Genomic DNA, 12,708 nt, shown 5'->3' with positions numbered 1-12,708 from the left:
CCCTAAAGTGTGATATCCTGAACTGAAACACAATAGCACACAAACTTCAAAAATACTTGTCCCACCTCGTTAAAGACAAGAAAGGGTAGAGGGGGTTGGTAGAGGAGGAAAGAGTCCTACACAGGATCAGGCACTGAAGGAAAGAAGCAAACCCCCTCTGAACAGAGATGCCAACAGGCAATATTTGGCAAGTGAGGAACAGTGGGCTTGGCAGGATGATCCAAGGTCTACAAACAGGAGTTAAAGTAAGGGGATGGATCACCACACAATTGCCCTGTCCTGTTCGTTCCCCCTGAAGCATCTGGCCTTGGCTACTATCAGAAGACAAGATACTAGGCTAGATGGACGATTGGCCATGCTGGGTCAGACCATTCTTGTTTCTTATGTAAGGGGGACGCTTAGAAGGGTAAAGCTTCCCCATTCCCATTCTAAAGCCAAGGGGGTGCTCCCCTGCTGTCTCTGGCTTGGGTTAGCATCCTACTCCCTCCGCTCACTGGCTGGTGTGATGAGCTCCCCACTCTTGTTTCAATCTGCTTTCACCAGTGCCTACAAGTTGCCTACCATCCTGGCTACCACAGCAAAACCTCGCTCATCTGATAGCCTTAGGCGGAGCCCCAAAGGAGGCCGATAGTGACAAAACATGCATTCCTGTCCAACCTTATCCATTCTATGTATTTATGTGGAAGGTGATGGGCATTTCTGCCTCATTCATGTTCACACCATGCAGAATGTAGTAACTGTCCATGCATCTTACAATAAAATTATTATTAAAATCATCATTTTGATCAGGACCAGCGATCACTGGGTTTAATATGGTGATGAACTGCCTAGTTTGTATCTGGACCACTGCCCTCTCTCTGTTGGAATCAGAACTGCACAACTGTGTGTCATAGACTCTATTGTGTTGGGAGCACACAGACATTCAAACTGGAGCCAGAGGAGCTGAGGTCTGTCCACTGATGCTGGGAATTTCCTAATATGCAGCCTTAAAATGACAACAGCAAGCCAGAAAATGGCCACGGGTTTGCTACAGAAACAAGAAGTTAGTGCTGTAATTTAAATGTTCAGTTTTTCCAAACAAATATCCTACAACAAAACTTTATTTTTGCAATTTCGTGTTTAGATCTAACAGCACAAACAAGTACTGGGAGGTGACATGTTTGAATGTAGCTGTCCAATGCAAACAACGAACTATGTAGGGATATTTTGAGGAACTGGCTTTTTAGGTTCAGAGAAGCAGCCCCAATTATTGGGATCCTGGTTTTGGTTCAAAACAGCAGCTTGTTCACCAACCCACGCCGGTTACATGTCTACTGCTTGGTATAAAATCCACTGCAGCTTTAAGAGAGGGGAGGGTTTCCAGCAGAGGAAAAGGCAAAGCCTGCCCACAAAGGCTTCTATTGCCTTTCTGATCCATTCAGAAATTACTCATTGCAAATTCCCGACTTTTCAAGCAGAGGAAGTGCGATTGCATGGATTTCATTTACTGCACATGTGTGGCACAGAGTGGAAAAGGGACTTCTAAACTGGGGAGCTGGTCCAGCAAAACAGCAGCAGCGATGACTTTGTGAAAGCTGGGGAGGTTGCTTTACACCAGGAAGCTGTCTGTTTCCATGCTCAGCTGCTGAGACAGAGAGAGAGACACACACAGAGATCCAGCGGCAGCTTCTTGTCTTTCTCACTTGTGTGGATCAGCTCGCTCTCTCATTTTTCGGTGGGGTTGTTTTGTGTGTGTTGCGATGGCTGAATGATGGCCCAGTACAGTAACTCCACACAACACACCATGGCTGCCAAAGACGATCTCTACAGCAAAGTCACCCCCAGAAGAAACAGACAACACCGAACGGGGACAATCAAACACGGGTCGTCTCTGGATATCCTTTTATCAATGGGATTTCCCAAAGCCAGGGCGTAAGTTGGGACATGTTTACTTTCCCCTTCCCCTCCTCCTTTTTCTTTTTAAAAAGGCTCGCTGGTTAAAGGGGGGGGGGGGGGCATTTCTGGTTTGCATTTCGATCCGGGTTGAGAAGGCGCATGTATATCTGAACGGCGTGTGCAGTTGCATTGGGCACGAAGGATAAAGTGATGCACAGCTGGGGGGCGTGCATGTGGCTAGGGCAGGCCGGTGCGCCTGGGTCCCGGGCAGGCTGGAGCTCACCCCCTGGGCCGGTTTTATTTTTCGGGGGGGGGGGGGGGGGGTTTGGTTTCGGAATCGGTGGTTGCTTTCCAGGGCAGAGGCTCCGCTCCGAGCTGCAGGGGCACGGCAGCAACCATCCACTGCAGTGGTTTGCAGGCGGGGGTGTCAGTGGTGCGCGTGTGTGTGTCTCGCATATTCATTGACAGGGAAGTGAAGCGGGGCTGGAAGGATGTGATGTTCCAAGGGCTTTAAAGGCAGGTTAAGAAAACCAGCATGAATTACAGCAGCCGGGGCTGGTGCGTTGTTTCTTGCCGGCGAGGCGACTTCATTCATCCCGGCTCGTGATTTGGATGCCAGGAGCAGCAAACAAATCCCGGGGCTTGTTTGCTCCGCAATGTAAAATTCAGCTTATTCACAGGACCGGGCAAATATTGCAAGGCCTCACTGCTGAAGGAATCAGCCCAGATACACTGGCCTGGATCCCTGCCCTGGGGAGAAATGGCCTCAAAGGTGTGGATTTCCAGGTTGATCTGGCTAGGAGGGAAATTGAACTTCAGCTACATGCAATTCGAAGGCACATCCCCCATCCCTTAGTTTACAGTCGTTATTCCCCCACCGTTATTTTAGCTAAATTCACTAACCTGAGGTCATGGCTGTAACCTACACGCAGGTGAACTAAATGGAAGCGGTGCTCAAAAAACGCTGGTCATCCAAGACCCTGTGCTCTTCTTGCGTAATTTAGCAATAGCCTGGTGTAATTTTTCTCGGCTATTCTTAGAAGTTATTGGGCAGCAACCTAATTGTAATGCACTGCTGATTCTCTCCAACTCCCTTGTCAAAATCATGGCTACTGAGTGGGACACTTTAGCTTGTAAAATAAACCAGGGAAATCTAGATGATTGCTTGATCTGCTAAGGTTTTCCTTTTGTAGTTGATGAAATATCAGAATTCAGCTGGTTTTTTTCTGTCCAGTTTTTAAAGGTAGACAGATATACATGATTTTAAGGACAGACGTCATCTATGGATTCATATGACCACTATGGCTTTCACTAGCACATACACACACAATATCCAACGTGCGTTTCCCGTTGTCCTACTTATGCTCTATATGTGTGTCAATGATCTATAGCCATATATAGAAACTGGGATGTAGCATTTAAACTGGATGCTTGCAGATTGGCATACTGAGGAAGCAATGACTTAATGCACCCATATTGGATTGAAATGCACTAGCATATTACTCAGCCTAGATGGGGGAAAGAAATCCTTGATATAAAAGATAAAAACAATTATTACCTGTGTGATGCTGTATTCACAACTTGTATGTCAGTGATGTCTAGTTTGACAGCCAGTTATGGTCCTATTTCATCTTCGGCTGAGTAACTGGTTACCATGCAGTTCACATTCTTGCTTAACGAAAGCTTGCTTCATAGTTGCAGTACATAAAAAGGAAACCAAAGCCTAGATATACCAGCTGGGAGAGGTTAAATACAAGGAATGGGTGGCAAAAATACCCCCAAACTGAAAGGCTAATTATCATGAAGTATTTGGACTCTGGGGCAAGACCAGCTACATCTTTACATACAATAGGATCCCATAATAATATATTTAACAGATAAACTTTGTGCTGGGATTGGATGACTCCGTGCATAGCACAGCTCTTGGCACTGTATTCCAGTCTGCTGAAAATGCTGCAAATAAATGGTTATTAAAATATAAGTAAGAATCGAAACAAAAATAAAAGCAGACTGGTAAGTGCTGCTGCCAGTCCCGTGCTATTCTAGAATATAAGTGGTCAGGATCCCAAAAGTGCAGGGTGTATAGCCGCACAGAGCATGTTGTAAGGATGACTCCCACAAGATTGCTGCTTCCCAAGAGAAGCCTGTTATCCAAATGCCCATTTCTGTGCAAGTGTAAAGGGAGGAGACAGAGGCTGAGATTTCATATTCAAGTTTCTAGGGACTACCCGATTATAAATGACAAACAACACAACAAAAAGATGAAAGGCTGAATATAATTGCCATGCCTCTGGGTAGGTCTGTTGGATGAACCTGGGACCGCTGGCTCTAAAAGCACGAGCCAAAAAAAGCTGCCAAAGCCCAGGTCAGTTAGCCAAGGCTGTAGCAGGCTTATCAACCTCTATAGGTATGTCTGCACATCAAGATGGGCCTGCAGTTCCCAGCTCAATGAGACATAGCCACACTCGCTAGCTCTGATTGCGCTAACACCCTACTGAGTGTTGCTGTGGTGGTGCATGCGGCAGGTGGGATTAACCACCTTGAGTATGTGCCCATCTGAGATCATAGGCACATGCTCGGGGTGGCTGGCCCCTCTCACCCCACTGAGGCTTTTTAGGCTATTTTTAGGGCTCTAGTTTGATCAGAGCTAGCACAGGTATGTGCTCTTGAGCTGGGAATTACATCCCCCAGCTCTAAGCGTTGACAGATCCTGTATGGGGCTCAGCCACCATGGGAGAACACAGCAGGACGCTGAGTGGGGAGTGAGTTCTACAGGCGGCTGGGGTAGTCATGTAGTTCACAATGGACCCAGAGGCTTCCATCCCACTAGATCAACTCTGCCGCTTTCCCTACCCTACACGACCTCACGTTCCCATGGAGAACACCAGTTGAGCTCAGCACTGAACTACTCGGGGGCCAAGGAGGAGTCAACCTATGAAGCTAGACCACTTCCTGTCCCCCACCTCAGCAGAACCCAGATGGTTTTGCTTTGTTTTGGTCCTTGGTGGCTATGGATTACCAGCAGGAGTTAGAATATGGGTATTTACTACTCCACGGTGATGATCCTCCAAGTAGAGGGACTCAGTCCAATTTATACATAATGAAATCCTCTCCTGTGTTCCAAATGTGTTTTCTGTGCTGTTAAAACATGTTTGCCTAGTAACAGACATAGCAACACAGCACATTTCAGTACAGAAAGAGGCTGTGAAACATTCCTATCCCTCTAGGGTTTGCACTAGCACTAGGAGAATACTAAGAAAAGAATCACTGGAGTCTGAAAAAAATGCACTTCTCCCATGTCTGTGCCCCCATCGCGCTAGCTTTCTGCAAATAGTCTAGACTGAAATTCATCCTTGTCCACAGAAACGACACGTCAGTGCATCACTTAAGCTCTTTGGGCTTTAGTGGGATTTAAGGAAGACTTAAGTGGTGCTTTGAGCTTTATGTTGGGGCCTTCTGTGCAGGGATGAATTCCACCTCTAATGAACGTGTTTGTTGATGGGAAGTGAATTTCAAGCGTGTCAATCACGCTGGAGCCAATCACGTCCAGCCATAGAATAGAACAGACTGGTACCAGGCCTGTAAGCTATTTGGGGCAGGGACTTTGTTCGTTCAGCACCCAAGACGATGGCATCTCAATCCTAAATGTTGCCTCTGTGTGCTGTTGTAATACAAATATCCGTAGTACCACATGTCTAATCAAAACCACTTCCATTTCAAATACTGAATACTCAGAAACAAGCTGCAAACCAAGGATTATTTGGTCAACAATTTTAAATAGCAAATTTGTTGAAGATCACAATCTGTTCACTTGGTGAACAGTATTTAAAAAAAGAAAAAAGAGGCAGAATTAATTGAATAAGCAATCCCTTACAAATTATTCATCCAGATCCTCTTTTCTCTCTGCAATGCTTATTTTTTTCCCCTTTGAGTACTTATTTAACTCCTTTTTGGAAGTAATGAGACATACGGCTTTTTGCCTACTCTGGCTCTTAAGTGATAAAATTCTGCATCCTGGCTTGAGCAATAGCTTGAATAATGAAATGGTCTAGTTCATGTACTGCAGTTCCCAGGTTCAGCCCTGGGGCCTCTGAACGATTGTGTACATCTGTGTGGGAATGGATCCAAGAAGGAAGCATGGTGCGGTGCTCTGCTGTGCAATGGAACAGATACTGCAATTGAGTTAGCAGCTGTAAGGAACACTGGAGAAAGGTTTCAGCAAATATACACTTGGGGCCACATCCCACTGTCATTCCACATATGGAATCTTCATTGACTTCACTGCAAATTCTGCTCCAAGACTGAGGGGTTATTATTGTTTTATTCCTATTACAGTAGTTCCTAAAAGCCCCATTTTGTTAGGCATGGAATATACACATATTCAAAGACAGCCCCTACCTCAGAGATCTTTACCATCTGAATAGACTACAAACATTATCCCTATTTTATAGATGGGCAACTGAAGCTCAGAGAAATTAAGTTACTTGCCAAAGGTGTGTGATAGAGCTGGGAACTGAGCCCACATCACCTGAGGCTCAGTCCGGTATCTTAATCACAAGACCATTCTTCTTCTCTAAGAAAGAGAACATGTCTCTTTAGGAAATGAACCATGTCTTTGAATGCATTTCTTACTGTTTGCATCAGTGTTATAGCTGTGCTGGTCACAGGATATGAGAGAGACAAGGCAGGTGGAGTAATATCTTTTAGTGGACCAACTTCTGTTGGTCAGAGAGACAAGCTTTCGAGATCCACAAAGCTTCACCCACCTTGTCTCTCACATTTCTGACTTTTTTTTTTTAAATACCATTTGAAGGTAATGAAAAAAGGAGGAGAATGAAAAGGGAAATGGAGTAGTCTAGAGTGGGTGTAATACCCCATCTTTATATTTTTATATTGCTTCTAAAGCAAACTGTATTATGAAATGCATTACAGGTTTAATTAATGTGGTTACAATAATAATGAAATAATAAACAGAAGGAAATAAACAATCAGAGAAGGGAGGAAAGAAAATGTTCATGGTGAGCTGGAAATCTGGATGGTTGTCTGGGCAGAGAGTTACAGTCTTAGAGAAGGCACTTGCACCAAGCATGACAAGGGTGTATGATGGGACAAAGTCGATGTCAATGGATAGAAGAAATATTAAAAGACAAAAGAGTAAACATTTTCAAAAGTGCCTAAGTGACGTTGGAACCTACGTCCCATTTTCAAACATGATTGAGGAATTTAAGCTCATGAGGGCCAGATTTTCAAAAGAATTTAGGTGCCTAAAGATGCAGATGGGCACCTAGTGGGATTTTCAAAAGTGCTAAAGCAGGTTAGGTGCCTCACTCCCATTGATTTTAGTACCTGGAAAATCTGGCCCTAAGTGATTTTTGAAAATGGGACTTAGGATCTTACTCACTAAGCACTTTAGAAAATTTTGCCCAGGGTCTGTGAGCTCAAATTCAGAGAGGGTTTTAGAAAGCAAGGAGGAGAGTTTGTCCTGAAATGAATAGGGAGGCAAGGAAGTTGTTTGAAGATAGGGGATGATGACGTAGTCTTATTTCAACAGTCAAGGGATATTGGGGGAGGCTAAGAAAATGTTTGCTATAAGGATGGACAAGCAAAGAAAAACTTGTTTTCCAGAACTTACTTGACATAGTCTGCATTCAAGCCCAACACCAACACTTCTGAAGCGCTGCATAGCTGTTAGTGGGTTCACTGCTTACTCTTGGACAATGAAAGAAGGAAGCTGCACAGTACAGAAAACCCCAAATGATACCGCTATTAGTGCAGAAAGTCACTAAATATTACAGAGGAGTTTGAAAAAAAAAAAAAAAAAGATTTTACCCTCTATAGCCCTTTTTAGCCCATTCCAACTACCCGTGAAAGGCACCCACCTCTGGGGTAAAATGTGGCAGCTGTTTAACAGTGCACCCTAACGTTACACCAGCTTTTAGGAAAAGAAATGCAGGATACGATAGGAAGTTGAAATGGCAAAGAAATGTAGGAAGACAGATTACTGCAATCATCTGAGTTGCATTCTGGCTGGGACATTAGATAGTGACATCCCTATTCGTTTCTGAAGAGCGACAGTACCTTTATTAATTACAACTGTTCACCCTTTTCACATCTCATTCAAAAGGCAGTGACCCACCCCTCCCGCCCCCCCATGCTACCAGACACCATGCTGGGACACTATTTCAATACTGTGTTAGGTCTCAGTCCAGCAGCGAACTCCCTGAAGGCGTCCCGCCCCTGTACTCTGGGGCCCTGGATGCGTGGGCACAGGCATCTGTGGTGCAGAGCTCATTGCCATATCGAGGCCTTAGAGAGAAGAGTAACACCTCTTGAATTGCCATCACCAGTTCTTACAGTGCTTGCAAAAGAGACCATCTGATTCAAGTGCTGACCAAGCCTGTCCCCGTGATAAGATCACAACCTAAAGTGCTGTGGCTGCAACAAGATTGCATCGTTGCTTGGAGGTATTTTATACAGAAACCACAACTTGGCCTGTCTTCACAGTAATCCAGTTTCTTTGGGCGGTGGGAGGGGAGCCGAGAGAGGTGAAACAAAAAGAGATTTTGCGATATTGACAACCAGGACACTGGTGCCTTAGAGAGTGGGGAAATTGTTTAAGAACGGTGGATCCTTATGCAAAGATTGCTTATAACAACCATGCCAAGGTCAATGAGTCAATGAGTCACCTTGTTTGGCAGGTTTGGGGAGGGGGCATGGAGAAAGAGATATATTGCATCTTTGTGCAGTTTGCTCCCATTCCTAGGATTTAAATATACAAATTAAATATACAAATTACAAATATACAAAATATACAAAATATACAAAATATACAAAATACAAATATACAAATTTTTAATATACAAATTAAAAATACAAATTCCTGCATTTAAATATACAAATAGCATTATGTGATGAATTCCTGGTCTAGAGACAAGTCAGCAGGAGTACAATGATTCCTGTGGTCCTGCGTCTCAGAACGCTATATTGCAGGGCTGTCCAACCTTTACAGTATCGCAGGAGGCATTAGCAACTTGTCAGGGCTCTGTGAACCTTAGCCCGTTTTGATATCAAAAATAAATGCAGGCAACATAACATTTGCTTGTAATTGTCCCTCCCACTGTTGATTTTTCTTGGGGGCAAAGAACCCGATCTTGTTTCCATTGATTTCACCAGAAACTGGAGTAGCTTCAAAAGGTAAGTGGGGGCAGGGGGAGTGCCACGGCTCTATCTCAAACACACCAGCCACTAGGGTAAAAATCTAAAAAGGGAGCAATTGTAAACTGGATCCTGGAATGGGAGGGTGGAGAAGATGGTCAAATAGATTTTTTGTTATTTGTTTCCTCCCTGACTTTGTCAAATGTCTCTGGGACTGAGGAGTCTAGTGTGTTGAGATTCATGCCAAAATGAATATTGTGCAAGTCAATCCTTGTCAATGGGGGATCGTTACAGAAATACTGACAAAAGGTTAACTCTGTCGCTGAGCAAACCTATAGGCCTGGAGACAAGGTTGAAGATATGTAACTCTGATAAACAGCAAGACCTTTAGTAGCTTGACACTGAAAGAGGTTTTAACCATATTTCACTTACACTCTTCCTGTCACCATTACTACAAGCAATTTAAAGCAAATGTCATCTCTTCCTTTTACATATTATGAAGTAGGCACTTGCAGTTCATGATAGTTCAAAATTAATCATTTACTGATAGCGACTGCTAAATAACATCTGCCGGAAAGGGGGGAGTGCATTAGACATATTTTTCCTCTCTCGATTCTTCAAAGCACAAAACTTATTTTCTTCTCCACCCCCTCCCCAACAAAATGTAAAGAATTCTTTCTCCGCTAGGATCTGATCCAATTCCCATTAACACCCTGATTCAGCAAAGCACTTAAGCCCATCCTTAACTTTGAACATGAATAGTTGTTCAGAGCAAAGTGCTCTGTATTTTTCTCAATTATGGAATGATGTTTTCAGTGACATTTTTGGGGACATCTGTGACGCATAAAGCAGCACATTTATTTTCCTAAACTATACCTTGTTTTGCGGGGTGGGTGGGACTATTGCTCCCACATTCGATTTCTCCTGTTTTGCACTAATATAGAACATTATTATTTTATTTATTATTTATATTGCAGTAGCACTTAGGAGCCATAATCATGGACCAGGACCCCATTGTGCCAGGCGCTGTACAGACACCGAACAAAAAGAGGGTGCCTGCCTCAAAGAGTTTGCCATCTAAACAGTCAACAAGAGACAACAGGTAGATATAGACAGTCAGACACAGGGAGAGCCCAGGAAACAATGAGACCATGTTGATCAGCACAATAGGCATTAATCTCAGCATTGTCTCAAATAAGAGCTTTTATTCCCTATTCTTCTCATTAATAATATTTTGGTGAAATTTACCACCGTGTAAAGGGCTGGTGCAAAGGTCTAGGTACCACTATTTTGAGGAGTAAAGTGGAACTGAAGTGGCAGATACAGCCCTTTCCATCCTATATAAGTGTAATACTAGCTAATAGTTGGTGCTTTGCATCTTCATACGAAGTTAAAAAAAAATTAAGTGAGCTTCCCAGAGCCCACGTGAGGTAGGTGAGTGTTCTCCCCATTTTACAAATGGGGAAATTAAAGCCGAGAGGTGCATTGACTTGTTCGAAGCCCCAGAGGTAGACTTAATTAATGTTTGAATGAAGGCCACTGTAGGATTACACAGTATTATTTTGATTTCCCTAGCAAGAACCACGTTCCTCTCCATGTATGATTTTATTAGCTTATTCTCCACAAACAATATTTCCCTTCATTGCATCCTTGAAATGAGAGTGGTTGGTAATTAATAGTAAGCGTCAGGTCACAGTATATTATCAGTGGATAAACTGCAATCATTTCTCTGAGTGAGAATTCTGACAATTCTCAAACATGTGGGGGGTCCGATTCTCTTTATTCTATTTATACTGGCAGTGTACACGGAGCCTTAAAATGGGCCTAACTGTAAATTACATATACAACCAGTAGGTTACCTTCACACTCTCTGTAAGACTCCGTTATGGGGCTGGAATGGTGTGAAGTGGCGTTACTGTATATGAGTATCTGTCCAAAGGGCTAAATCCTTAGATGGATGGATTAGATAGATAATCAGGTGAGGAGTTTCCTCAGAAATAACGTGGTTCTCATTTACACCAAGACCCCTTTATGCCACTCTGCCAGTGGCTTCTTCTGCACCAATCCAGCAGTGCAAGATGGTTTTAGAGTCCGTAAGAAGCGGTTCCAAGTCTTTGGGAGAAAAGCTTCTGTATTCACCCCCCAATACATTTTTACACCAGTTATACCGTATCTTTGTAAACGGTGCCTCACCAGTTGGGTGCCTCACAGGCCCTTATCTACACACCTACAAGATGCTCATTACTGCCTTCAGTAAGAGCACCTGGGGCCTTAGGCACACTCCAAAGACTCACAACACGTAACAAAGACTGCAAGGCTGTTTCCCAGACAGTGGCTGTGCAGCTGGGCTCCCGCGTGCTCTGATCAATCTGCTCTGAAATGTCTCCGGGTAAGTTCAGCCAAATGCAGAGGGCTGTGAGCAGAGAGTGACTCAGGATGGCTCCCCAGACCTGAACCCTATGTCCTGAAGTAGGCCTGGAGCACAGAGCTCCTGTTCTGATGTCACAGTGCAGTGATATGGTGTTCCACTGCAGCAGAGCCAACTGGTGCCCTAATGTCACACGAATCCATGTCCGCACACCTTCCATCCTGTTTACCGATGCTTCCTTCTCATTGGTGGCACCTACAGGCCTATGCAACCTATAGCCACGATGTTGCAACTGTATCATCTGCAATGGCAGACTCCCATGCCAGTGTGAACCCCCCATGGAAGGCATTGGGGCTCCATACAGGCCCAAGATTCTTTTCATCTGTCGCCAGCTGCAGGTTTTACACTACAATGGGACCTGCCCTTCCAGGGTTTTTTGTGCTTCATTTTGATTTTTACAGAATTGGTCCAATTTTGCAAAACAAGCCCCAAAACACCTGAAGGATTTCCTGTTTTCTCCCAATGTCCTGCTCTCAAGAACACAACATTTAGGAATTTTCCATTTCAAAGCCAACCTTTGCTGCACTGATCCTTTGCAATGAGGCATGTTAGATATCTTCTCCAAGAGAAAAATGGAATTAGCTTCATGAAAGCCCTTGGCTTGTGGGGTCAATGCTCTTGGTTGATTTCAGGGGAGATTGCTGCTCAAAAGTTGATGATGCTAACCTGGATCAATGTATTTGAAATCCTTCCCACCATCCTGAAACGGACAATGATGTCTCAGAGCACTGCAAGTTGTTTTCATGTAACCAACATGTGAAAGTTGCCATACAGGGACACGGCTTTTAACTTGATTTGAAAGATTGTCAGTCAACCTTAACGGGGTCATGGGGGTTTCTTTGTCAGTTAGCATTGGACTCCTGCTGTTGTTGTTTTGTTCTCTCAGGAAACTCCTGTGACTGGCTGTTGATTTTTCTGCCTTGTGTTTGGTTTTTGGATGGGCCCTTCTGGTGCAAAGTGAGTTTTAAAAGAAGCAAGTCAGGGGGGCCAAAATAAGTGGGAAAATAGACTGGACAAACAAACTGGTCTTGAAGAGGTGTGTGGGGGAACTGGCTGATGAAATTAGCTTCACTGAACTGTGCTTTCCCAGTCTGCTTTTCCTGTTGTAGCTTTCCCTGTCTGTATGCACATAGTAGAAGCTGGTGTTGAAGCTCTCTTAGCACAAAGAGCGTGTGGCTGTTTTTACACTAGATGATTTGTCTTTAAATATTTCCCACCTCCAACAGGAGCACTAGCGCAGACCCCTCATT

General features: G+C 44.0%; 1 protein-coding gene across 1 annotated transcript in view; it reads left to right on the top strand.

Moving 5' to 3' along the window:
* The first annotated feature begins 1,640 nt into the window (after nucleotides 1-1,640).
* UBASH3B (ubiquitin associated and SH3 domain containing B) overlaps nucleotides 1,641-12,708 on the top strand; it is a 94,340-nt gene continuing 83,272 nt past the window's right edge. Inside the window, exon 1 of the mRNA XM_067564652.1 lies at nucleotides 1,641-1,911. Coding sequence (XP_067420753.1) covers nucleotides 1,748-1,911 — 164 coding nt within the window. The 5' untranslated portion in view covers nucleotides 1,641-1,747. The remainder of the gene's footprint in view (nucleotides 1,912-12,708) is intronic.

The sequence above is a fragment of the Emydura macquarii genome, unplaced genomic scaffold (genome assembly GCF_026122565.2).
Source record: "Emydura macquarii macquarii isolate MOO-44397 ecotype Brisbane River unplaced genomic scaffold, CSIRO-AGI_Emac_v2 contig_312, whole genome shotgun sequence".
Taxonomy (NCBI): Eukaryota; Metazoa; Chordata; order Testudines; family Chelidae; genus Emydura; species Emydura macquarii.
The sequence above is the reverse complement of the archived record's forward strand: the minus strand, read 5'-3'. Positions and strand labels throughout refer to the sequence as shown.